General features: G+C 43.4%; 2 protein-coding genes and 1 pseudogene across 6 annotated transcripts in view; 2 read left to right on the top strand and 1 right to left on the bottom strand.

Annotated features, from left to right (window-relative positions):
• Positions 1-1,254, bottom strand: part of LOC106583176 (la-related protein 4) — a 41,773-nt gene extending 40,519 nt beyond the window's left edge. For 2 of the 3 annotated variants that reach the window (XM_082967489.1, XM_014167067.3), the window contains exon 1: positions 673-1,254. Coding sequence is in view for 2 of the 3 variants with exons in the window: in XM_014167067.3 (XP_014022542.1) it covers positions 673-789 (117 nt within the window). In the remaining variant the exon portion in view is untranslated. The remainder of the gene's footprint in view (positions 1-672) is intronic. The other variant, XM_014167069.3, reaches the window with a different exon arrangement.
• On the top strand, positions 23-7,898 carry LOC145850369 (protein polybromo-1-like). 2 transcript variants are annotated; one of them, XM_082967491.1, is made up of 9 exons: positions 23-201; positions 3,132-3,286; positions 3,488-3,585; positions 3,684-3,825; positions 4,314-4,430; positions 7,010-7,078; positions 7,157-7,255; positions 7,374-7,426; positions 7,533-7,898. In XM_082967491.1, exons 3-9 carry the CDS (start codon positions 3,548-3,550, stop codon positions 7,648-7,650), a joined length of 636 nt encoding a protein of 211 aa, XP_082823617.1. In that variant the 5' UTR covers positions 23-201; positions 3,132-3,286; positions 3,488-3,547; the 3' UTR covers positions 7,651-7,898. The 2 variants fall into 2 exon arrangements, with proteins under 2 accessions (XP_082823617.1, XP_082823616.1); XM_082967490.1 differs by lacking the exon at positions 23-201 and adding an exon at positions 2,411-2,557.
• On the top strand, positions 7,884-25,532 carry LOC106583143 (protein polybromo-1-like; annotated as a pseudogene). The gene is made up of 17 exons (XR_014382175.1): positions 7,884-8,018; positions 8,285-8,449; positions 8,926-9,008; positions 10,107-10,212; positions 10,348-10,996; positions 11,172-11,385; positions 11,560-11,745; positions 14,262-14,419; positions 14,543-14,751; positions 14,846-14,991; positions 15,106-15,263; positions 15,444-15,594; positions 15,797-15,977; positions 16,746-16,947; positions 23,826-23,863; positions 24,005-24,185; positions 25,360-25,532. The product of XR_014382175.1 is annotated as a protein polybromo-1-like (transcript).
• The last annotated feature ends 239 nt before the right edge of the window (positions 25,533-25,771 follow it).

Here is a 25,771-nt window from a genome sequence, read left to right as displayed (position 1 = left end):
AATAAGGATGCACAATATATTGGCAAGGATATCAGAATCTGCCGATATTAGGTAAAAATATCGACATGACCCAATGTCTAGTTTAACACAGATGTGCAAAATCGATGTCAACGCTTACGTGCATACCTTTTAAATGTAGATTAATGACGCCACAAAAAATACAGCACTACACGTGCAACACAGCATTCTTATAGGCGCAGGGTAAGAGGTGCAATTTAAGTTTTCCCTTTATTTTTGTGTTTGTCACAATGTGGAATGCACATTCCGAACTGAGAAAGGCTGCAATACGCCAAAAAGCGTCTAGTCTGCCGGAAATTCACATGAAGAATTAATACGAATACTCGTTACAAAACTATCTAGCTAACGTTAACTTAGTTGGCTAACGTACGCGAGCTAACCTCGTTAGCTAGCTATTTTACGTGGGTTAACTATTAGTCGTCCTGGCTTGCTAACGTTAGCTTGTCGACAGATGTTCGTTAACTTAAGTCTTAATGCGTAGTTACAGGCCAGACTAACACCTCAGTAGCACGCGGAAGAACCAGTCAACGGGTGAATTGCAGTTACTTTATTAAACTAGGTTGCAACATTACGATTACGTTAGTTTCATGGGGGCCTGCCCTTGGGAGATTCGAGGGGGAGGGAGTGCCAATTTAGCACAGGGCCCAAACTCACCATGCCGCCTTGATCCTTGTTGGTTTTCGATGTTATCTCCCCTTGTTCACGTTTGTCCAATGCTGGCTTGACCCTCTCCTTCTGCTGCGGCGACGATGGGCAATGCTCCGAACTCATCGGTCGCCCCCGACTAGCCACTCTCCCCCGTCCCCCCACTCCGACTAAACCTTTCCACGTAAAAACAAGCTCACGCTATTCAACTTGGTTTGATGTATAACTACGTGCAATCAATGGAGCAATTGTCACAATAAAAAGGAAATAGGATAGCCAATCGTGTAGTATCTTAATTTTCGATTACAAACCAAATCGTTGACATAGCCGCACGACGAAGCCTATGCTAGGCGCCACACTCCCGTCATACAACGCGACCAGGAGTGTATTCATTAGTCGGATTCTGTTACAAAACGTTTTGCATCGATAACAAGAGTTTCTATTTCAACAATTCCAAGTAGGTCCCTCCACGTTAAGTTCCGTTAGGTTTGTTACCGTTTACTAGAGGAACCAACCGTTTTTCAACGAAATCGGACGAATGAATACACTCCTGTTACTGCCTCCCTCCCTGGTAACAGTGCTACAGTCCCGGCGCCGCATAGCAACGAGAGCGGCACTCTTTCCGCATAGCGACAGCGCGAGCAGAAAAACAAATATATGGAATGTTTTTTTAATATATATGGATGTTTCAAAACAGTAGTCAATTTGGCTAGGGAAAAAAATAAAAAGAATTCTTCCATATAGTCTGTTTACACATTTCAATTATCATATGTGGCTGTGCTCTACAATATTTCATTTAGTCTTTTCCTTGAAATAATCACTGATCTGGCAAGTGGAAACACTGCTTTCGGTGATTTCTTTAAGGAAGGGAAATAACAATTATGTATACAAACACATATATAATTATACACATCATTGGGAAAGAATGATTCATGAATTAAACAGGGGCGATTTTTTTTTGGAACAACAACGTCAGGAAGAACAGCGCCCCTTAGCGGTGTCTCGAGGCTAGGCAAACGCTTGGTACAAACCTCAGGTACAAACAGCATGAGGGAGATAAACAAAATCAATCTGTGGTGTGCATATGGTTTTATCACAACAATACTACACTGATGTCTAGATGTTAAACAGGTATCATAATGTCTGTGATGTTCGTCAGACATCTGAAGACCAGAGGTCGGAGACAAAGGTGTTGGGAATCATCTATATACAAAAAGCAGAGCATATATATAGAAGCAGAGCATAACCTATGGCAGAATGGAATGTTTTGGCCATTCATTTATTGAACGTTTGGTGCCAACTTAGTTTCCTCTCATGCATTTTCCAGCAAGTGATCAATACATTTTAGACCATGCAAGTAAAAAAAAAAAGTATGCTTTCGCTCTCTAGTATCCATTGCCATTAGCCAACACTGATGATAGACAACCTTGTATTTTCTTTGAAGAAAAATTGTAATTTATGCAATTGTGGATGTTGTATACATAACTGGCAACAGCTAGCAACAATAAGAAAGTGACTTTTGGGGATACACTGTCAAAATTAAAGAACAAACCCCTCTCTTGAGTTTCTCTGTCCCTGTCTTGAGCCCAGGGGATGTGCGTCTCTGAGTAGGAGTGCTGATCTAGTGTCAGGTTCCCCTGTCCATGTCATTTTAATCATTGTGGTCTAAAATCATTAAAATAGTACAAATAAAAGCTTTTAGATTGTGTTCTAAAAGAATTCGAATAAATCAGATTTGAATCAATCAGATATTTTATTTTGAAGTTTATAACGGAAGTGATCGGATGCGTCCTCACTGCTGCTACGTTCACACACATTTAATTTTTCTAAATGATCAGCTTTCTCGAATGGTTTGCATTCTCTTCTACAGATTATAATTAGTAAGAGACTCAAGGTAAGATCTTACAGGTTTAAACGATGAGTATTCACCCAACCGTGTGGTTAAATATTTAGTTACTTATTCACATCTTTCTCTTTGTGTGTCAGGGAGATGATGGGTAGCGTTAGCTAGCTGACGTTAGCTTGCTGTAATTGATGCTGAGGCTAGCCAGGTAGCTAATATTCAACCAGCAAGATGTACGTGCCATTGTTGTCTGTAAAGAAACTGCTGCAACAACGTCTCTGTCATCTCGCAACAAAAGAGAAACAAGAATGTTATCATCTGCCAGTAGTATTAATGGGGACACAGGCAATTTTGAATAAAATGCCCAAATTAGGCTACAGCTGCTCTATCCCAGACAGCTGTCAAATCAGCACCCAACTGCTCTCCTCATCTCAGACAGTGAAGAGTCGTCGAGTGAGGAGTAATTACAATTGATCACTGAACAGGGCCTTCGTGCTATTCTAGGTAATGGCATCGAAGCATGATTAGAGCCCTTTTGATGAGAATGTTAATACAATATCTCACAATATTTGTAGCTAAATTGACTTCATATGCTGTTGTTATTTTGCCTTTTTCTTCTTACCAGGTATTGGACTCATCACGGGCTCAAAAAGGAGAAGGGCTACGTCCCCCTCTAGTAGTGTCAGTGGGAGGGACTTTGAGGATGGACAGCCGTCATCCTCAGCATCTTCAGTAGGTCGGAAAAGGAGAAGAACCACTAACATTCCCAATGTTGATCCAGTAAGTTAAGTTAAAAGCCTTTTTTTGTGTAGAAACTGTGGTAATGCCTTCGGATAATGTCTTAACCCAAATTGAATTATTGAATTTTGACTCTAAATCCGCAGGCACAAGTCAAACCAATGTGTCGTTTTTGAATAAGTGTTCATAAACATTGTTGATGCCTGTATTGTTTTGTGTTCATCTACTATGTTTTGCCTCCAGATTGCAGTATGCCATGAACTGTACAACACTATCAGAGATAATAAGGATGACCAGGGAAGGATGATATGTGAGCTGTTCATAAGAGCACCCAAGAGATGGTACAGAGGATGGGTAACAGAATGGGTACCAAAGAAATCTCCATTACTAAGAACATAAGCCTCATTAAATTCACTTATCTATTGTGTTTTCCTTGAAGGAATCAACCGGATTACTGCCACATTGTGACACATCCCATTGACATGATGAAGATCCAGCTGAAGATGGAGGAGTACGATGATGTGGACCAGATAACGTCCGACTTTCAGCTCTTATTCAACAATGCAAAGTCATACTACAAGGTAATATATAATGTAATAACAAACACATTCACTTACTGGACTCTTTAGGGGAGAGAAGTAATGTTTACAAGACAATGTTTTGTATGAAGGAGTTTTCCTAATAAATGCCCTGTCTAGGGCTTAAAACCTGGAATTAACCAAATGAAAGGGAATGTGTTGCATGTCTGTAGCCAGACTCTCCAGAGTGCAGAGCAGCCTATAAGCTGTGGGACCTCTACCTGCGCACCAATAATTAGTTTTTCCAGTGGGGGGGATTATGATGACGATGATGAGGACGGGGACGATGCATAAGATAATCCTGGAGGGTCCAATGAGGATGAGGTAACACCAGCACTTCCGATGTAGCATAAAAAGTATTTATTACATGTTGACTGCCCTGTCACACATGCATTACATGTAAACCGCCTCAAAACATAGCACAACAGGGCTAATAAATGGAAGGTATCTGTTCACTGTTGAATTGTACTGTGTTTGTCTTTGAATGACAGAATGCACCCAGTTGCCTGAAGGAGGTCCTTGAGCAGCTGTTGGATGCGGTGGTGAAATTCTCAGAGCCCTCAGGGCATTTAGTCAGTGATCTGTTCCAGAAACTACCATCTAAAGTGGTAAGAGAACCATTCTCTCCAATCCTATGGTATGGCATTGGTTGAAGCACAATGTTAAATCTCCCTACCATCCTATCTAAGCCAATATTTATTATTCCTCTGAAGAGTATGATTTCGGCTGTTTGAGAAGATTTGAATCCTAAGCAACCTGCATACACATTGTTTGAAGTACAATAGACTAGTCACGATACCAACATTTTACTAACGATACGATACCAACATTTTACTAACGATACGATACCAGGCCAAGTTTCACGATACTGAGTAGCATTGCGATACCACGGGAGAAAAATTCAGTGGCCTAGCGTCCTGTTCGCCCCGTCCCACTGACGCTTGCTCCCGTTTTCTGAATGTTATGCTCATGTACTTCACAAAAAACTTGTCACTGATATTCATACTTCTACTCAATACAACACATTCAATTTAACTTTACACCGTTCACTGTATAATAGAATACTGAATGGAATGTCTACTTTGCTCATATTTGCACAGGCCTACCTGTGATTTGGCTAGAGCAATGGGGGAAAGGAATATGCATGCATAATGATCTGTATGTCATTGTGGCAGTCGGGGGAATCTGCGTGAAACATTGTTTACTCTTCAGTTAACACACAGACACACACTCCGCCTCCCTTCTTCCCTCACACACACTCTCTGTCTCCCTTTGTCTCAAACACACACACCACTCTCTCTCTCACAAACACATACACACTGCTCCAAACTTTAAAAATGTTAGGCACCAAATGGAATGTAAGGAGCACCAGAAAGACATTGATTTTTAATAGTTTAGGCTTACATTAGGCCTATATGAATCCAACCTTTTAAAGCACTTCTCATGAGTAGCAGACCCTTTTCCTTTCTTCCTGTGCCAATCAAATTAGCCAATACTTACTGTCAAGTTACCAGGATGTTGGCTAGTTAGGTAACGTGACTGAACAATGTTGTTTGTTATCAAAATAGTTTAAAACGGCCCTCGACATGGTTTGTGAAATGATGTCATAGGTGTGCGAAATCGCGCAGGAAGAAAAAAAGGCAGCTTGGGTAATATAAGTCCTATTTTTTTAACCGTTTGAGCTAGAGACAAGACGTTTTCTTTGCTGTAAAGCTGCAAGCATACCTGTTGCGAAGCAGTTTCTCCTCTCTGGCATTGATGCGTGACAGCGAAATTGCAAAGCCTACTCAGACTGCCCTGTGCTCTTATACCAAGGAGGAAATGAAACAATGTATCAAATGTACAAAATGTAACCGAAGACTGCTCAGGTTTGGCATCCCTGCTCATCCCTTATGGAGGAATAGATGAGGAAGGAGAGAAGCAGGTGAGTGATGGCTGGAAGGGGATGCGATTGGCGGATTACAGCTGCCACCCGTGATGTGTGCATGAAAGTGAAGTGGACATTATTGGACCAGCACATACAAGAGATTAGTTGCTGTTGCTTACATTTTTTTACTGACTTCATAAACATTTTCATAAGAGGCGCCAGCTAGTTCTTGGAAATCAGTAGGGCCAAAACATTTGGTAGTAGCATATGAAATGGTACTACAGTATTCTCAAATTTGGGTATCATATGAAATGGTATTACAGTATTCTCAAATTTGGGTATCATAAGTATCATGGCGTTTTGGTACTGTGATATCACCGTGGTACCGGTATACCGTATAACACTACAATAGACCAGCAAAGCTACTGTTGTAGGTCAAAGCTATGTGTTGGAAAACCTTGGTTGAGCATGGGTGGACTAGGCATTGCGGAGCTCATGTGAATTTACTTAATTTTTAGACCAATGCCTACTTCTCACTTTAAACAGTTTCTTGTTTAAAAAATATAGCAGATTTTTTTTGGTGACCAACTTTTGATTTAGTTTTCTCTTTTCTTTCAGAGGGTTACAGTTACAAAAACAAAGAAATCCATACAAAAATAACCCAAACCCATTCCCCCTCTCAGTCCACATCCTACGTCCCCATTTGGAAACCATGTTTCCCACCCCGCCTCCCCGAAGAAAGTGTCCCTCACCCAGCAACCGAGGTTGCTTTTCAGTCCCCATCCCACATCCCCCCTCGCCATCCCCCACAACAACCAGAGACACCATATTCTGTTCCAGTTAAACGGTTGTTCAGATTCAATTAGATCTGTGGACCATACTTTTTTAATGGCTAGCTCAGAATACAAGCTTTCCAAAAGTTGTTTATATATTAGAGCGATCAGTCCTTTCAGGAGCCCAGATCATTTATTTATAAATCCCATCATTGGATGGTTCGGTAGTTGGGTTTCCCAAGAGACTCCATGTTGTAAATCTAGAAAAAAGGAGTTGTCTGGTAACGTGTATGTATCTTTCAAATCTTGGAATGTTCTCGAACCATTACTGTCCGTGATATCGGTAAGGATACGAATTCCACATTTGGGGGCGGGGATTCAAAAGTCTGCCCTCCAGATTACAAGGCATTATTATGAAATATTAGAGTATGGGCATGCCATTTTGATTCCCAGTTACATTGTTTTTCGATTTTGTGCCAAATAGAAATTATGTGTAGAAACAGTTTTGATTGTTGATTTTCTTTTTTTTTCTTTTTTTCCCCCTCAGCAATACCCAGACTATTATGCCATAGTAAAGGGCCCAATCGATCTGAAAATCATTGCCCAGAAGATACAGGTATGCTACCCAACCATCTGACTGAATGTACTGTAAGTGGTGTGCATACAATAAATCGCTGGTCAATTTTTTTCTTAGATGAGCCTCTACAGAAGTGTCAGCGCCATGGCAAAAGACATAGATCTCCTGGCCAAGAATGCCAAAACGTACAATGAGCCTGGGTCACAGGTTTTTAAGGTATGCTGTACTGCAACTCAGAATTAAGTCCGAATTCTGATGGCAGTTTTGTTTGTTATAACGCTTTCTTTCTTATTTATTTAAGGATTCCAACACCATCAGAATTTTTTTTTCATAGAGAAAGACAGAAATTGAACATGCTGAGCCCATCAAATCCAGCATTCGCATCAAGTAAGCAATACCATAGACAGAACAGAAAGTAGAATTTATGAGCAAACAACATGCAATATTTACAAGGATTTTCCATGACGTGTGTGCGTGTGCGTGCGTGCGTCAGGAACAGAAAGTCAACCCAGGGAGACCAGCTCTCAGCTATTACCATGGCTCTTCAGTATGAGAGTGATGACGATGGCATTCTGGCTGGTACATCTCATTACCCCGCACGGCCTCGTTAGCTGTTTTGGCTCTGCATTATCAACCTGGTAAAAAAATAAGGAACATATAAGAACAGAAGGGACATTGCAGTGCTAAGTATACTAATATATGAGGGTTTGTCAGAAGACTTCAGACTTCATCTGTCTGATTCGATTGTCTCTCATTGCCCGGGGTCTGTCCACTATGACGAGGGGGAGTCAGAGGCAGAGAGCATCCACCACAGCATGGACATGAGTACCCCCATCTTCCAGCTGTACGAGGCCGTGCGGGGCGGAAGGAACAGCCAGGGACAGCTTATCTCCGAGCCTTTCCTCCAGCTGCCCTCCAGGAAGGACTACCCAGACTACTTCCAACAGATCAGCCAGCCCATCTCCCTCCAACAGATCAGGTAGGCCAAACAGTGGAAGGACAGTATCTCTGCTCAATAAATGGCAGATTTGAGAAGTTGTTCCACAAAAAAGGGTTATTTGAAACAAATTCATGCAAGTGTGGTTTATGTCATCTGGGCTCTCTTCGATGGTCCATTTAATAGTCTATGTCAAGTTTTATTCAGGCCTAATCATTTTCCTAAATCAGCTGCTGTATCTTTTGTTGTGGCGTAACATGGCATGAGCTGTACAGTGTATTTCTATCCCATCCCTTCCCAAATTCGAGAACCCTTAATTCCCCACACACAGGTACAAAATGAAGAACAACGAGTATGAGAGTGTTGAGCAGCTAGACGCAGACCTCACTCTGATGTTTGAGAATGCCAAGCGCTACAATGTGCCTCACTCCTCCATCTATAAGCGCGTGCTGAAACTCCAGCACATTCAGCAGGTCAGTGGGTGCATGAGCTTCCAATGCTGAAACTCAAGTTCAAACCCAAGCTCTGCTGTAGTTGTGTATCCATATCTGTATGACTGTAAAGTATCCTATGCTAATTATTTCATTTACAATGAGATGATACTGCTGCTTAGGTAATCTGGTCTCTGTGGTATTAAACATTGATTAGGTCTGCCTCACTGTCCTCTGTACCATTAGGGTCTTGGGCAGTCTTCTCTATGTTCTGTACTCAGTTGCAATCAATTGTTTTGTGGATAGTTGTGTGTTCTACTTAGAAATAGACAGAAGATGAAATGTTGGAGCTGCCAAACCATGATGGCTTGTAGTATGGGAGGGCACTACCTTTGTGCAAGTGGAGAAATGTTGAAGAGAGAGATAATGAGATTGGGAGAGTAAGAGGTGCTAGTTTGTATTCATGAACGTGTGGGTGGAAGAGAAGCTAGTTGATATTGATGTGTGTGTCTTCCTAGCTGAGGAGAGAGGACGACAGCATGGACAGGGACAGCATGCTCTCTTCTACAATGTCTGACACTGGCAGCACTAAGAGAAAGAGGTACGCAATTCTCATTTCACAGACTCCGCACACTAGTAATTTAGCAGAAATGTACTAATGTCTTTTGATCATGATTTATAAGATGGACACTACATTTCCATAATGTCAGCAGTATGTAGTGCAGCAATTACACTATATATGCAAAAGTATGTGGACACCCCTTCAAATGAGTGGATTCGGCTATTTCAGCCACACCAGTTGCTGACAGGTGAATAAAATTGAGCACACAGCCATGCAATCTCCATGGAAACATTGTCAGTAGAATGGCCTTACTGAAGAGCTCAGTAACTTTCAACGTGGCACCGTCATAGGAGGCCACCTTTCCAACAAGTCAGTTCGTCAAATTTCTGCCCTGCTAAAGCTGCCCTGGCAACTTTAAGTGATGTTATTGTGAAGTGGAAACGTCTAGGAGCAACAACTACTCAGCCGTGAAGTGGTAGGCCACACAAGCTCACAGAACACAAAGTTGGACGCACAGAATTGCGCTTTACCATCTAGCAGTCCCAAATGCATAGTGCCAAGTGTAATGTTTGGATGAGGAATAATGGTCTGGGGCTGTTTTTCATGGTTCGGGCTAGGTCCCTTAGTTCCAGTGAAGGGAAATCTTAACACTACAGCATACAATGAAATTCTAGATGATTCTGTGCGTCCAACTTTTGTTAACTGTTTCAGCTTGACAGTGGCTCCTTGCACAAAGCGAGGTCAATACAGAAATGGTTTGTCAAGATTGGTGTGGAAGAACTTGACTGGCCTGCACAGAGGCCTGACCTCAACCCCATTGAACACCTTTGGGATGAATTGGAACGCAGACTGCAAGCCAGGCCTAATCGCCCAACATCAGTGCCCGACCTCACTAATGCTCTTCTGGCTGAATGGAAGCAAGTCTCCGCAGCAATGTTCCAACATCTAGTGGAAACCCTACCCAGAAGAGTGGAGGCAGTTATAGCAGCAAAGGGGGGACCAACTCCGTATTAATGTCCATGATTTTAGAACGAGATATTCGACAAACGGGTGTCCACATACTTTTGGCCATGCTGTGTATGTATTTTGCTCTAAACGCCCCTCAGTTTCACCACTGACTACTTCATGTTGATCCAGGTCTATAACGATGCCAACATCCTGGAGAAAATCATGAAGGGCAAACGGAGGGATCTTGTCCCAACGCCTGACGACGATGACATGACGTCACCAAAGTTGAAAATTAGTATGTTGCTGACGATCCAATTTGTCTTAAATAATTCAGATCCAGTATATGGATGTCATTCTAGTCTAGTCGTTTCACATTATCACTTTATCCCCAAAATGCTGATATACACACACACACCCTCTGTAAATCCAGGGAAGAGTGGCATTACCCCTAAGTCCAAGTACCTGACCCCCCTGCAGCAGAAGCTGAACGAGCAGTACGAGGCGGTGAAGAACTTCACAGACAAGTGTGGCCGCCTCCTCACCACCATCCTCAGCACCATCTTCCTGTGGCTGCCATCGCGCGCCGAGCTGCCCAACTACTACATCGCCATCAAGAAGCCTGTGGACATGGAAAAGGTCAAGAGCCACATGCTGACCAACAAGTACCAGGATGTAGACGCGCTGGTGGAGGAACTGGTGCTGATGTTCAACAACGCCTGCACCTACAAAAAGCCAGAGTCTCTGATCTACCGTGACGCCCTGGTGCTGCACCGTGTGCTGCTGGAGACCCACCGGGACCTGGAGGGGGGTGAGGACGCCCATGTGCCCGACGTGGCCCGCCTCATCCAGGAGCTCGTCCACAGCCTCTTTGTCTCCGTGCTGGGCCATCAGGACGATGAGGGCCGTTGCTACAGCGACTCGCTGGCGGAGATACCTGCTACTGACCCCAGCAGCCCCTACAGACCGCCGCTCAACTTTGAGATCATCAGGACTAATGTAGACCGGGGACGCTACAAGAGACTGGACTTGTTCTAGGATCACATGTTTGAGTTGCTAGAGAAGGCCAGGTGCATGCACAGGTGGGGCACAATTAGGGAATAGTGTTTGCCATTTTCCCTTATTTTCTCTCTCTCTGGGATCTTTGGGTAATATCAACCATAGGTCTGATTTCTGTGCATTTAAGTTAGAAAGTCCTATGAAATTACCCTGGAATATGATCAACGTATATTTGAAGTATATGTGATGTCACTCCAGGACGGACTCTGAGATCTTTCAGGATGCGGTAGAGCTGCAGCAGTTTTTTTTATCTGAATGCGAGATGAGCTGTGCAAGAATGGCGAAATCCTACTCACCCCCGCCCTCAGCTACATCTCCAAACACCTGTCCAACGACGTGGAGAAGCAGAAGAAGGAGAAACTGCCCAAGGAGATAAAGGAGGACAAGCTCAAGAGGGAGGAGGAGAAAAAAGGTTTGCACTCACTGACACGCTGAACCTAGCAACTTGTAGCAGGGCAGATAGATATACCTATTCCACCAATCAAAGCAGTGTCAACAATAGTTACCCAGTGGCACCAGTTATAGGGCTTTTAGTAATCATGTCACTTCATTGACTGATTAACCAAGTTGAGTTGTGAACCCACAGAAGCTGAGAAGAGTGAGGACCCAGCCGGAGGGGCATGGCAGTCTGGTCTCCAGGGTACCTACAGCCAGGACTGCAGCTTCAAGGACAGCATGTACCATGTGGGAGACTATGTGTACGTGGAGCCTGCTGAGCCCAACCTGCAGCCACACATCGTCTGCATTGAGCGCCTGTGGCAGGATGATGCAGGTTAGTGCCTTTGCACATCCACTAATGAAAAACCTTAGTTGCACGGTTCAAACAAGATGCTTGAGGTGCTTAAAGTTCACAGGAGGTTGGTGGAACCTTAATTGGGGAGGACGGGCTTGTAATAATGGCTGGAACGGAATCAGTGGAATGGTATCAAACACAAGTGTTTGATGCCATTCCATTATCTCCGTTCCAGACATTATCATCAGGCTCCCTCCCCTCAGCAGCCTCCACTGTTAGTTCTTGAATTTGGCACTCTGAAATTCAAGTACTGGAATACCTTGAGTATCTGACATTTTCTCAAGTTGAAAAGTACTTGAATTAAAATGAGAGGAGAACAGAAAATGATCAAATATGTTAATATGGAAAAATATTAGAGAAATGTATTGATTTTGCAACTTAATTTTCACGCAGATTGCCGAGTTTCATTTTCTCACGTGTTTCGCGCTCTGGTTGCCAGGCGAGCGCGTTCATTCCAGCCACACTGCCACTAAGCCAGGCAGGTTCATTACTGACTGATTAGGCGCCACCAAACGCCACATCAATAGTTAAAATGCCAGGCAAATGTAGATTCAATCTTGCCTGGCAGGAAATTGATGTTTATGAATGGGTTTTGCCAGACCCAACCAGGGATGTAGTGGAGGGTAAACGCTGTTTACGCACCTTTTTATTTGTGAAATAGCGTTTACTCACCTTTTTATTTTTTATATTATCATTCATCCACTTATTATTGCGTTCCCAGCATTGATCAACGCTTAGGAGGCATCTTGATCTGACTTCTAATCTTGCCTACCTCTGTGAACGTGGAATCATGAATGATTCTTGTATGCTCTTTATGTTCGACTGCTCCCCCGGTAGCTCAAGGGCTCTGGCTATTAGCCAGGTACACTTCCGGTCAAAAGTTTTAGAACACCTACTCATTCCAAGGGTTTTTCTTTATTTTTACTATTTTCTACATTGTAGAATAATAGTGAAGATATTAAAACTATGAAATAACACATATGGAATCATTTAGTAACCAAAAAAGTATTAAACAAATCAAAATATATGCAAAGCTGTCAAGGCAAAGGGTGACTATTTGAAGAATCTCAAATATATTTTGATTTGTTTAACACGTTTTTGGTTACTTCATGATTCCATATGTGTTATTTCATCGTTTTGATGTCTTCACTTTCATTCTACAATGTAGAAAATAGTAAAAATAAAGAAACCCTTAAATGAGTAGGTGTTCTAAAACTTTTGACCGGTAGTGTAGCTAGCAAAAACTAGCTGGCGAGAAGGATGACGTTAGAAGCTAACATTGAACAGAGCCTGACCTCAGCAGGAGCAGTTGACTGAAATTAAGCTCCCGAGGGGTGCAGTGGTCTACGGGACTGCATCTCAGTGCTAGAGGCGTCACTACAGACCCTGGTTCGATTCCAGGCTGTATCACATCCGGATGTGATTGGGAGTCCCATAGGGCGGCGCACAATTGGCCCAGCGTCGTCCGGGTTTGGCCGGGGTAGGCCGTCATTCTAAATGAGAATTTGTTCTTAACTGACTTGCCTAGTTAAATTAATAAAAAACCTAGCTATAATCAAAAGATGGGCTACTATAAGTTCTCATAACAAAATACCTTTTCTTTACAGAGAGTAGTGAGACAGACAGTGGTGAGCCAGGCTGCAATGAAGGAAGCAAAGGAGAGATACGGAGAGAGGAAGCATTGAAGCAAGCAGGGAGAGAGGTTACTAGTACAGTGGTTCCCAAACTTGGGGTCCGGGACCCACGTTGGGTCTCCTAAAATGTAAATAGGGTCCCCTGAGAGAGTGTTTAATCTTATCAAACACATTAATAACCTGTTTCTCTTCAAATGGGTATAGAATACAACATTTTAGAGTCAACTAAGGGCCTTTTACACTGTCAGAATTCACTTTCATGTCATTATGTGTTGGGACAGCCTGTGGGATCAAACATTTTCCAAAATATAAGACAATTTAAATATAAAGACAATTTAATATTATTATGTACACTGAACAAAAGTATAAATGCAACAATTTCAAAGATTTTACTGCGTTACAGTTCATATAAGGAAATAAGTCAACATCATCAGTACTGACTTACCACTCTTATGTAGTAAATAAGTAGTGAAACACATATTATTGAGTAGAACTGTTAAGGTAGTGATGAATAGTACGTTTATTTTTATGAGGTTGTGGCGATAAACTGCCATCTGTTGGTGACTAGAAACAATTGCATAATAGGAAATAGTACAAATTGATGGTCCTTGAAAATATATATTAGTGCTTGAGAAAGTACTAGAAAGTCCTTAAATTTCACTTACCACTGTTTGTACAAACCCTGAAGTAGTGATGCTGCATTATTTTAGCATTTTGTTGTGGAAATGGTCTGACATTCAATCATTTATTTTGCTGTATATGTGTTCACTTTGACTGCTTCAAAATCACGCACACATGAAGAATCAATTGGTCTGTCCTTTTTTAATAGTATTGCTCTGTGTTCTTCCCTTCGCATTCCAGGTGAGAAGTGGCTTCTTCAATGCTGGTTCTACAGGCCAAATGAAACATTCCATCTTGCTACACGCAAGTTCCTGGAGAAGGAGGTCTTCAAGAGTGACTACTTCAACAAGATTCCTGTCAGCATGATACTGGGAAAAGGGGTTGTCATGTTTGTCAAGGTACTAAGCTATTTTCTATTTCCATGTTTCAGCTCTTTGTAATATGGTTGAAGCATGACACGTTTCGAGTGAATCATTGCATGATGTTATTGACCTTGGCTTTTGTTTTGTGACTGATTCCAGGACTACTTTAAGCTTCACCCAGAGGGCTTCAGGGCAGATGATGTGTATATCTGTGAGTCTCGCTACTCAGCTAAGACCAAGTCCTAAGACCTCGGGACATACTGTTGCCTGTAATCCGTGTTGCATCCATGTTCGCCCCTAAGCAAGATGAAGAGAAGCCTGCAGAGATACAAGAAGAGGGCAAAGCCGTGGGCACTATTGTGGATAAGGTGAGTGGTTGGAAATCATGGCCAATAGGAATTTGATTAAATGTGATCCAACAGAGTGCAAACAAAGACAACCTGACTGCGTGTGTATGTGTAGGAGAGGGAGGATGTAACCCTGGACATGACCAATGGGGAGCCAGGCTGCCAGTACTATGAGCAGCTCTACTACAACAACACCTGGCTAAAAGTGGGAGACTGCGTCTATATTCGCTCACATGGACAAGTCCGCCACCGAGTGGGCAGGTAGGGTAAATACAACTCTACAGACACATTTCCCAGAATGGGATATTTCTTGAAATATAATTATTATTTATTTAGTGTATTTAAAATAAAGTAGGTTTTATTTTTGTTTAACAGGATTGAGAAGATGTGGATGCGGGACAGAGCGGCCTACTTCTTTGGGCCCATCTTCATCCACGCAGAGGAGACGGAACATGAGCCCACCAGGATGTTCTACAAGAAGGAAGTGTTCCTTAGCAACCTGGAGGAGACTTGCCCCATGACCTGTATCATAGGTATTTTCTCTGCCCTTACATTGTGTCCCCTTTTGACAGACACTATATAATGTTGATGCTATGCTATGTTATTTTCAAATGTTGATAAGAGAAACATCGAAGTTTAAGTGCATGGGTTGATTGTATTTCACCGAACATATGCCATGCTTATATCCCTCTCTCTGTTCACTTGTTCCATAGGGAAGTGTGCAGTGTCCTTCTTTAAGGAGTACCTTTTGTGCCGACCCACTGAGGTGCCTGAGGAGGACGTTCTGCTGTGTGAGAGTTGCTACATCGAGAGAGACAAATAGATGAAGAAGTTCAAGGTGGAGGCCGAAATCTATTACTTCAGGTGAGTGGTTTGACCTTCACATGCCTCAAGATACTGTGCATAATCAGCAAAAGTAAGAAAAACATTCCACAACGCAATAAAGCAGTATTGAGTGGCCCTGGATGGGTGAATTATGAGTCAATCACAAACACTCCTTTTAGTTAAGGTAGAACACAACACCCAGGTGTAAGTGCACCCAGTCTATTCCACGTGTCTCGTACAGGAAGCTGATCGTGCCCCAGAAGGAGCCATCCCCTCTGCTGGATACCAAGTTTGCTGACATGACTGACGAAGAGTTGGAGGACCTGGGGGAGGATGATGGGGAGCTGGGAGACACCTCCATACCCCAGCTCCAGAGCCCTGTGGCAGGCAGCGACATGGACATGCCTTACACCCCTCCACAGGTCAGAGCACCAACATACACTGGGCAAATGTGTGGTTATGTAGTGAAGGTAAACGCTCTTTTACACTTCAAAAGTTCTTGGTAAGATCGTCGACCGCAATGGCATCCCGAGTGGCGCAGTGGTCTAAGGCACCGCATCAGTGTTAGCTGTGCCACTAGAGATTCTGGGTTCGAGTCCAGGCTCTGTTGCAGCCGGCTGCGACCGGGAGACCCATGGGGTGGCGCACAATTGGCCCAGCTTCATCCGGGTTAGAGGAGGGTTTGGCCGGCAGGGATGTCCTTGTCCCATCGCGCACTAGCGACTCCTGTGGCCGTGGTCATTGACACGGTCACCAGGTGTACGGTGTTTCCTCCGACACAATGGTGTGGCTGGCTTCCGGGTTAAGTGGGCATTGTGTCAAGAAGCAGTGCAGCTTGGTTGGGTTGTGTTTCGGAGGACGCACAGCTCTCGACCTTCACCTCTCCCGAGTCCGTACGGGAGTTGCAGCGATGAGACAAGACTGTAACTACCAATTGGATACCACGAAATTGGGGAGAAATCGGGGTAAATAATTTTTTATATATATAAATAAAAAGATTGTCGACCCTGATTTAGACATGTCAACTGAATCGCATGCATCCTGATTGAAACAAAACGAGTCTCAAATGATTTGCATGTTCAGGGTGAGATTCAAGAAAAAGCCCTCTTAGCCATCCAGTTGGAGGTGTGTGTATAGCAATGACAGTTGTCTAGAGATGACATGACACAGTCTCCCTTACTTGACTGCAGTCCACTCCCAAGTCCATAAAGGGGATGTCCAAGAAGGAGGGCTCCAAGAGGAAGATCAACATGAGTGGCTACATCCTGTTCAGCAGTGAGATGCGAGCGGTCATCAAGGCCCAGCACCCAGACTTCTCCTTCGGGGAACTCAGCCATCTGGTGGGCACCAAGTGGAGGAACCTGGAGTCTCCCAAGAAGGCTGAGTATGAGGGTAAGAGATCTTACAAATGCACTTAGAAGGGATTAGAAGGAGCTGCAATGAGAAGCTGAACTGCTAGAATGATGAGCCCTTTTTAATTTCCTCATCACTCCACCCTTGGCTACTCTTTTATTGCAGTACTGTGCTATCCCCTCTTTTCAATTATACACTACTTCAACATTTATTAAGAAGCTTACAATTTCACTGGATCTTTCTGCAATCAGTCTGATTCAAGTAGTGCTTGTAATTTGTGAGTTAATTGCATGTGTATGAATGTCTGATTATGGAATATCAGCTATCCTAACTCTAGATTGATGTTTAGTCAGCTAGAGCATGACCTCTGCCAGATAGTTGTAGTTGCATGTACCACTGATTAGGGTTGAACATTTTGGGAAATATTCAGAGGTGGAAACTTTCTGTGGGAATTAACGGAAATATATGGGAATTAACAGAAATGTATGCAAATGAATATTAATACCATTTAAATGTAGATGTTTTTTGCATTGGATATATTTACCTTATCCTATGGAGACAGAAACATAAACCTTTTACCTTATCATAAGTAGACATAATTGCAAATTATTAAATCCTTCCAATAGAAATAAATAAACAATTTAATTATGAATTGAACTTTAATTAAATGAGTTGACTCTTCACATGGGATGATTTCACTGAACAACAAAAGAAAGGGAATATTGAATGATCCCCAATGATCCAACACATCTCCCAAAAACGTTTGACATACATCTGTAAAATGATGGTCTAGAAACTAAAGATTTGGTTGTCTTCTTCTCAGGCTTCCATGTCTTCTTCCTGGACCTCTTCAATGTCCACCTCTTGAACATCAGACTCTGAGGCCTCATCTTCACTGTCACTTTCCAACCTTGTTGAGGATGGCTTGTTGTCAGGCTCAAAAAGCCTCAAATTTGCCCGGATGGCAACCAATCTTTCAACCCTTGTATTGGTCAGCCTGTTGCGTGCTTTGGTGTGTGTGTGTTCCCAAACAAGGACCAGTTGCGCTGTGAGGCAGCTGATGTTGGTGGGATTTAGAGGATGATGGAGGCAACAGGGGAAAGAGCCTCAGATCCACAAAGTCCCTTCCACCAAGTGGCTGATGAGATATGTTGGCACAACTGCCATATTGCATCTCCATCCCAAAACCCTTGCTTGGAAGTGTATTTCACCAGATTGCCAAGAACCTTGCCCTCATCCAGGCCAAGATGGCGAGACACGGTAGTGATGACACCATAGGCCTTGTTGATCTCTGCACCAGACAGGATGCTCTTGCCAGCATACTTGGGGTCCAACATGTACGCTTCAGCGTGTATGGGCTTCAGGCAGAAGTCTTCACGCTTTTTGATGTATTTCAGAACTGCAGTTTCCTCTGCTTGGAGTAACAGTGAAGTGGGCAGGGCAGTACGGATTCCTTCTCTTGCATCTGCAAGCAGAGTCTGAACATCAGACAGGATGGCATTGTCTCCCTCAATCCGTGCAATGGCTACTGCTATAGCTTTCAGGAGTTTCAGGCTGCTTACCACTCTCTCCCAAAATACTTCATCTAGGAGGATCCTCTTGATGGGGCTGTCCATATCGGCAGACTGTGATATGGCCATTTCTTGGAGAGACTCCTTTCCCTCCAGGAGACTGTGAAACATGATGACAACACAACTCCATCGGTGGTTGCTGGGCAGCTTCAATGTGGTGCCCTTATTCTTCTCACTTTGCTTTGTGAGGTAGATTGCTGCTATAACTTGATGACCCTTCACATACCTAACTATTTCCTTGGCTCGCTTGTAGAGTGTATCCATTGTTTTCAGTGCCATGATGTCCTTGAGGAGCAGATTCAATGCATGAGCAGCACAGCCAATGGGTGTGATGTGAGGGTAGGACTCCTCCACTTGAGACCAAGCAACCTTCATGTTCGCAGCATTGTCTGTCACCAGTGCAAGTACCTTCTGTGGTCCAAGGTCATTGATGACTGCCTTCAGCTCATCTGCAATGTAGAGACTGGTATGTCTGTTGTCCCTTGTGTCTGGGCTCTTGTAGAATACTGGTTGAGTGGTGGAGATGATGTAGTTAATTATTCCTTGCCCATGAACATTCGACCACCCTTCAGAGATGATTGCAATATAGTCTGCTTTCTCTATGATTTGCTTGACCTTCACTTGAACTCTGTTGAACTCTGCATCCAGCAAATGAGTAGATAAAGGATGTCTGGTTGGAGGGGTGTATGCTGGGCGAAGAACATTCAGAAATCTCTTCCAATACACATTGGCTGTGAGCATCAGAGGTGAACCAGTTGCATACACAGCTCAAGCAAGACATTCATCAGCATCTCTCTGACTACGTGCCTCCATTGAGTCAAACAAACTTCTGATTCCAAGAGGACCATAAGCTGTTGCTATCGTTAAGGTGTTTGATTCATAATTTTTTACCTCGAGTAGAAGTAGAGGGACTTTTCTCAGAGGTTGCTTGTTGTGAGCGCTGAGGGAACTTTATGCACTTGGCCAGATGATTCTGCATCTTTGTTGCATTCTTCACATGTGATTTGGCACGGTATTTGCAAATGTACACAGCTTTTCCTTCTACATTAGCTACAGTGAAATGTCTCCACACATCAGATAGTGCCCGTGGCATTTTCCTGTAAAGATTAGGAAAATAATTGTAAAAAAAAAACCCATGTACAAATAAGTAGTTAAGCAGTTTGATTAAACAACTCCTTTGAAAGATAATTGTTTTAAAATGAAATATGTATGGACACAGGTGAATTAACACTCAGTTAGCAGGCTCAAGCAAGCTAAAACCCACATGGTAGCAAAAACTAACTTGCAGAAATTATTTAAACACACTATGCTGTAGGTTACATGCTTTTTTGTTAACTAGTAAATAGTATGTCATATAAAATATATTCACCCGACCCAGTATTGTAATCAAAACTTACCAGAAAGCATGTAGTCCTTGGTTCAGACAGTGTAGTAGTGTGGGCTCAATAGAATCTCATTAGTGTGCAAGATCTTGAGAATCAGCTGTACATGTGATGGAAGAGTGCACTGTGCATGCAGAGGGTTCCAATTCCATTGACTTGGGGATAGTTTAACCAAAATATGCCACAAGACCGAGAATTGCCATATGTGTATCCCACAAAAAAGGTTCACTGTTATAAGCTAAAAAAAAGATGACTTTAAGCAAAATTCCCCAAATTCCAGGGCTTAACTTTACCGGAAAGTTTCTGACCCGTTGCAACCCTACCACTGATGCACGTATCTGTTGTGTTGCTCTACCCTCCTCCTCCTCCCCAAAGGCATGATGGGTACATGATGCTGCAAGGCCCAGTTTACGGCATGTTTAGAATGACTGGCATGCCACCACATTACATGAGGTTGCCTTTCTTGCCCCATCATCGCCTGATGCCAGGTATCTCCAGGTTCCTTGGCATGCCATACCCGGGTAAGAGCACTTTCACAGCCACCCTCCCTGCCATGCCCCTGCAGTTGCTTTCTGCCTGCCATTCTAACTCACTGGAGGGGCTACCTGTAACATAAGCTGAGGTCCTGTAGTGACTAACCAGTCAACAGTCGATACTCAGTCGCTGAGGGTTTCATCAACAGGGTCATACAATATAATTTAGCAATGCAACACTGGAAATACAATGTTTATGGAAACACAGTTCTCTGAAGTACCTGAACATTCAATGTAGATTGTTGCTGAGAGGCTGTAATGGCCCAAATTGGTAATTCTCTAAATTAAATGGGCAGTAGTAAAGTCAGTATTTGACAACACAATCCAAGATGGCCAGCTGGAGAAGCATCCAGCTGCAGATTGTGTGTGCTGACGCTGCGTGGTCTGTGAACCTCAAAGCTCATGCGTCTCAGATGGTATTTTTGCTTCTCAAATGGTATGTGCGCTCACAACATGTAGACGTTTTTTGGTCTTGTGTATAGCGTGAGCCAGTAGCTTTGTTCCAGGGTGTCATTGTGCTACACACATACTTTTGTATATACAGTTGTGGCCAAAGGTTTTGAGACTGACACAAATATTAATTTTCACAAAGTATGCTGCCTCAGTTTGTATGATGGCAATTTGCATAAACTTCAGAATGTTATGAAGAGTGATCAGATGAATTGCAAAGTCCCTCTTTGCCATGCAAATGAACTGAATCCCCCAAAAACATTTCCACTGCATTTCAGCCCTGCCACAAAAGGACCAGTTGACATCATGTCAGTGATTCTCTCGTTAACACAGCTGTGAGTGTTGACGAGGACAAGGCTGGAGATCATTTTGTCATGCTGATTGAGTTCGAATAACAGACTGGAAGCTTCAAAAGGAGGGTGGTGCTTGGAATCATTGTTCTTCCTCTGTCTACCATGGTTACCTGCAAGGAAACACGTGCCGTCATTGCTTTGCACAAAAAGGGCTTCACAGGCAAGGATATTGCTGCCAGTACGATTGCACCTAAATCAACCATTTATAGGATCATCAAGAACTTCAAGGAGAGCGGTTCAATTGTTGTGAAGAAGGCTTCAGGGCGCCCAAGAAAGTCCAGCAAGCGCCAGGACCGTCTCCTGAAGTTGATTCAGCTGCGGGATCGGGACACCACCAGTACAGAGCTTGCTCAGGAATGGCAGCAGGCAGGTGTGACTGCATCTGCATGCACAGTGAGGTGAAGACTTTTTGGAGGATGGTCTGGTGTCAAGAAGGGCAGCAAAGAAGCCACTTCTCTCCAGGAAAAACATCAGGGACAGACTGAAATTCTGCAAAAGGTACAAGGATTGGACTGCTGAGGACTGGGGTAAAGTCATTTTCTCTGATGAATCCCCTTTCCGATTGTTTGGGGCATCCAGAAAAAAGCTTGTCCTTGAGAATACAAGGTGAGCGCTACCATCAGTCCTGTGTCATGCCAACAGTAAAGCATCCTGAGACCATTCATGTGTGGGGTTGCTTCTCAGCCAAGGGAGTGGGCTCACTCACAATTTTGCCTAAGAACACAGCCATGAATAAAGAATGGTACCAACACATCTTCCGAGAGCAACTTCTCCCAACCATCCAGGAACAGTTTGGTGACGAACAATGCCTTTTCCAGCATGATGGAGCACCTTGCCATAAGGCAAAAGTGATAACTAAGTTGCTCGGGGAACAAAACATTGATATTTTGGGTCCATGGCCAGGAAACTCCCCAGACCTTAATCCCATTGAGAACTTGTGGTTAATCCTCAAGAGGCGGGTGGACAACAAAAACCCACCAATTCTGACAAACTCCAAGCATTGATTATGCAAGAATGGGCTGCCATCAGTCAGGATGTGGCCCAGAAGTTAATTGACAGCATGCCAGGGCGGATTGCAGAGGTCTTGATAAAGAATGGTCAACACTGCAAATATTGACTCTTTGCATCAACTTCATGTAATTGTCAATAAAAGCCTTTGACACTTATGAAATGCTTGTAATTATACTTCAGTATTCCATATATACTTATACTTCAGTATTCCATGACAAAAATATCTAAAGACACTGAGGCAGCAGACTTTGTGAAAATTAATATTTGTGTCATTCTCAAAACTTTTGGCCACGAGTGTATGTGGACACCCCTTCAAATTAGTGGATTCAGCTATTTCGGCCACACCTGTTGCTGACAGGTGTATAAATCGAGCACACAGTCATGCAAATGTCATAGACAAACATTGGCAGTAGATTGGCCTTACTGAAGAGCTCAGTGACTTTCAATGTGGCACCGTCATAGGATGCCACCTTTCCAAAAAGTCAGTTTGTCTCATTTCTGCCCTGCTAGAACTGCCCCGGTCAACTGTAAGTGCTGTGATTGTGAAGTGGAAACATGTAGGAGCAACATTGGCTCAGCCGCGAAGTGGTAGGCCACATAAGCTCACAGAACGGGACTGCAGCCTCAGATCACCATGCTCAATGCCAAGCGTTCGCAGGAGTGGTGTAAAGCTCGCCGCCTTTGGACTCTGGAGCAGCGGAAACGCATTCTCTGGAGTGATGAATCACGCCTCACCATCTGGCAAACGGATGCCAGGAGAACGCTAACTGCCTGAATGTATTGTGTCAACTGTAATGTTTGGTGGAGGTGGAATAATGTTTTTTTCATGGTTCTGGCTAGGCCCCTTAGTTCCAGTGAAGGGAAATCTTAACACGACAGCATACAATGACATTCTAGACGATACTGTGTTTCCAACTTTATGGGAACAGTTTGGGGAAGGCTCTTTCCTGTATCAGCATGACCGTGTACAAAGTGAGGTCCATACAGAAATGGTTTGTCGAGATCTGTGTGGAAGAACTTGACTGGCCTGCACAGTGCCCTGACCTCAACCCCATCCAACACCTTTGGAATGACTTGGAACGCCGACTGCGAGCCAGACCTAATCGTCCAACATCAGTGCCCGACCTCACTAATGCTCTTGTGGCTGAATGGAAGCAAGTCCCTGCAGCAATGTTTCAACATTTAGTGGATAGCCTTCCCAGAAGAGTGGGGGCTGTTATAGCAGCAAAGGGGAAACCAACTCCATATTAATGCCCATGATTTTGGAATGAGGTGTCCAATTACTTTTGGTCATGTAGTGTACCATTCGGCGCACTAGCTCTGGTCCACAGTGTTATGTTAACCACCTGCTCGTGCAGCTAGCTAGTACACACTAGCTAGGATAGCTAGCTAGTGCACACTAGCTAACTAGTATCTATTTTATAATTCTTAATGTAATTTCACCACCCGTGCTGTTGGTTGCAGTTACCCACAATCCTCTCTGGCACCATTCAACATCCTGTCTTAGCTCGTATGTCTCACAGCATCTGTGGCTTAAGGTGTCTGTTGCAGCCAGACCCTATTGGACAGCTGTGTCCTGGTACACTCTGACTGTTTATGTTAATACCTTCACTGCAGGTGTCAACACAGGTGCTCCTGGAGCCTACGGAATCCAGGTAATATACACTTCTATACAATTGTATATTAGAAAAGCACAGACTGTAAATGCTTGTTATTTTATTACTCACATCTGTATTTGAGAATGAGCAAAGAGGCCCTTGATGCTGTTTTTTATTTTTATGATTGGTCCCGGACAGCAGGCCCCACCACCCTACCCAAGACAGGGCCAGCCTGCCTTCCAGCAGCCCTCAACACCCTTATTTGTAGACCCTCCACCCAAGCCTAGGCACCTGCTCCACTCAGAGGCATACCTGAAGTACATTGAGGGACTTAATGCAGAGTCCTCCACCATCAGCAAGTGGGACCAAACTCTCTCAGGTGAACTCTCATCACTGAAAGAGTGATTTACACCCCAACAAATCTACAAATCACTTTAAAAATATTTCAGTGATTGATGTATCAGTAACTTACCTTCTTGAATAACAGAAAAAATATAGACAGACAGTAGTATAATTTGTCTTCACCTGCATAGTATATCATGAATGTACAGTATGTGCTTTCTCTACCATTAACCTTGTTCTGAACACCTCCAAAACAAAGGTCATGTGGTTTGGTAAGAAGAATGCCCCTCTTCCCACAGGTGTTATTACTACCTCTGATGGTTTAGAGCTTGAGGTAGTCACCTCATACAAGTACTTGGGAGTATGGCTAGACGGTGCACTGTCCTTCTCGCAGCACATATCAAAGCTGCAGGCTAAAGTTAAATCTAGACTTGGTTTCCTCTATCGTAATCGCTCCTCTTTCACCCCAGCTGCCAAACTAACCCTGATTCAGATGACCATCCTACCCATGCTAGATTATGGAGACGTAATTTATAGGTCGGCAGGTAAGGGTGCAGTCGAGCGGCTAGATGTGCTTTACCATTCGGCCATCAGATTTGCCACCAATGCTCCTTATAGGACACATCACTGCACTCTATACTCCTCTGTAAACTGGTCATCTATGTATACCCGTCGCAAGGCCCACTGGTTGATGCTTATTTATAAAACCCTCTGCAACGAACGAGCTGCAACAAACCCTCAAACTGGACAATTTTATCTCAATCTCTTCATTCAAAGACTCAATCATGGACACTCTTACTAACAGTTGTGGCTGCTTTGTATGATGTACTGTTGTCTCTACCTTCTTGACCTTTGTGCTGTTGACTTTGCCCAATAATGTTTATAACATGTTGTGTTACTACCATGTTGTTGTCATGTTGTGTTGACACCATGCTGTTTTGTCATGTGATGCTGCCTTATGTTGTTGTCTTAGGTCTCTCTTTATGTAGTGTTGTGTCTCTCTTGTTGTGATTTGTGTTTTGTCCTATATTGTATTTATTTTTTTAACCCAGGCCCCCGTCCCCGCAGGAGGCCTTTTGCCTTTTGGTAGGCCGTCATTGTAAATAACAATTTGTTCTTAACTGACTTGCCTAGTTAAATTAAAATAAAATATACTATTTCCTAATAACCTTGTGTATGTATGTGTTGTGTATGTGGGCATGTTTCAGCAGCTCGAAAGAAAGATGTGCGACTGACCAAGGAGCAGGAGAGCCGGCTGCAGTCCCATTGGCTGAAGAGCAAGGGAGCCCATTCCACAATGGCAGACGCACTGTGGCGTCTGCGAGACCTGATGCTGCGTGACACACTGTACATCCGCCAGACGTACAACCTGTAGGATATCTGAGCCACTGATCCCTACACTGTCGGACAGGGAAGGGGTTTTAGGCTCATTAGAAAATGTGTAAATGTTGTTTTGTTACGTTAATGTGGGCATTTGTTTGTATAATGGTTAAATTAGCTTGCTTACTCTGTTCAAGCTGTTTTGTGCTTGCATTTTAATTGTTCTAACAAGTGCATTATTGTATTGAATGTTTCTCTGTGCTGGATAAATGTTTTCAGAAAAAAAGGCAGAGAAGGGACTTG

The sequence above is a fragment of the Salmo salar genome, chromosome 22 (assembly GCF_965601325.2).
Source record: "Salmo salar chromosome 22, fSalSal1, whole genome shotgun sequence".
Lineage (NCBI taxonomy): Eukaryota > Metazoa > Chordata > Actinopteri > Salmoniformes > Salmonidae > Salmo > Salmo salar.
Note: the sequence above shows the minus strand (reverse complement) of the source record. Positions and strands in the feature narration are given on the sequence as shown.

Excerpts from the sequence above, each read along its gene's own strand:
- LOC145850369 (XM_082967491.1), top strand. The coding sequence starts at position 3,548 with ATGATATGTGAGCTGTTCATAAGAGCACCCAAGAGATG. Across the intron at positions 3,586-3,683 it reads ATAAGAGCACCCAAGAGATG|GAATCAACCGGATTACTGCC; the intron begins GTACAGAGGATG and ends TTTTCCTTGAAG. Across the intron at positions 4,431-7,009 it reads AGAAACTACCATCTAAAGTG|CAATACCCAGACTATTATGC; the intron begins GTAAGAGAACCA and ends TTTCCCCCTCAG.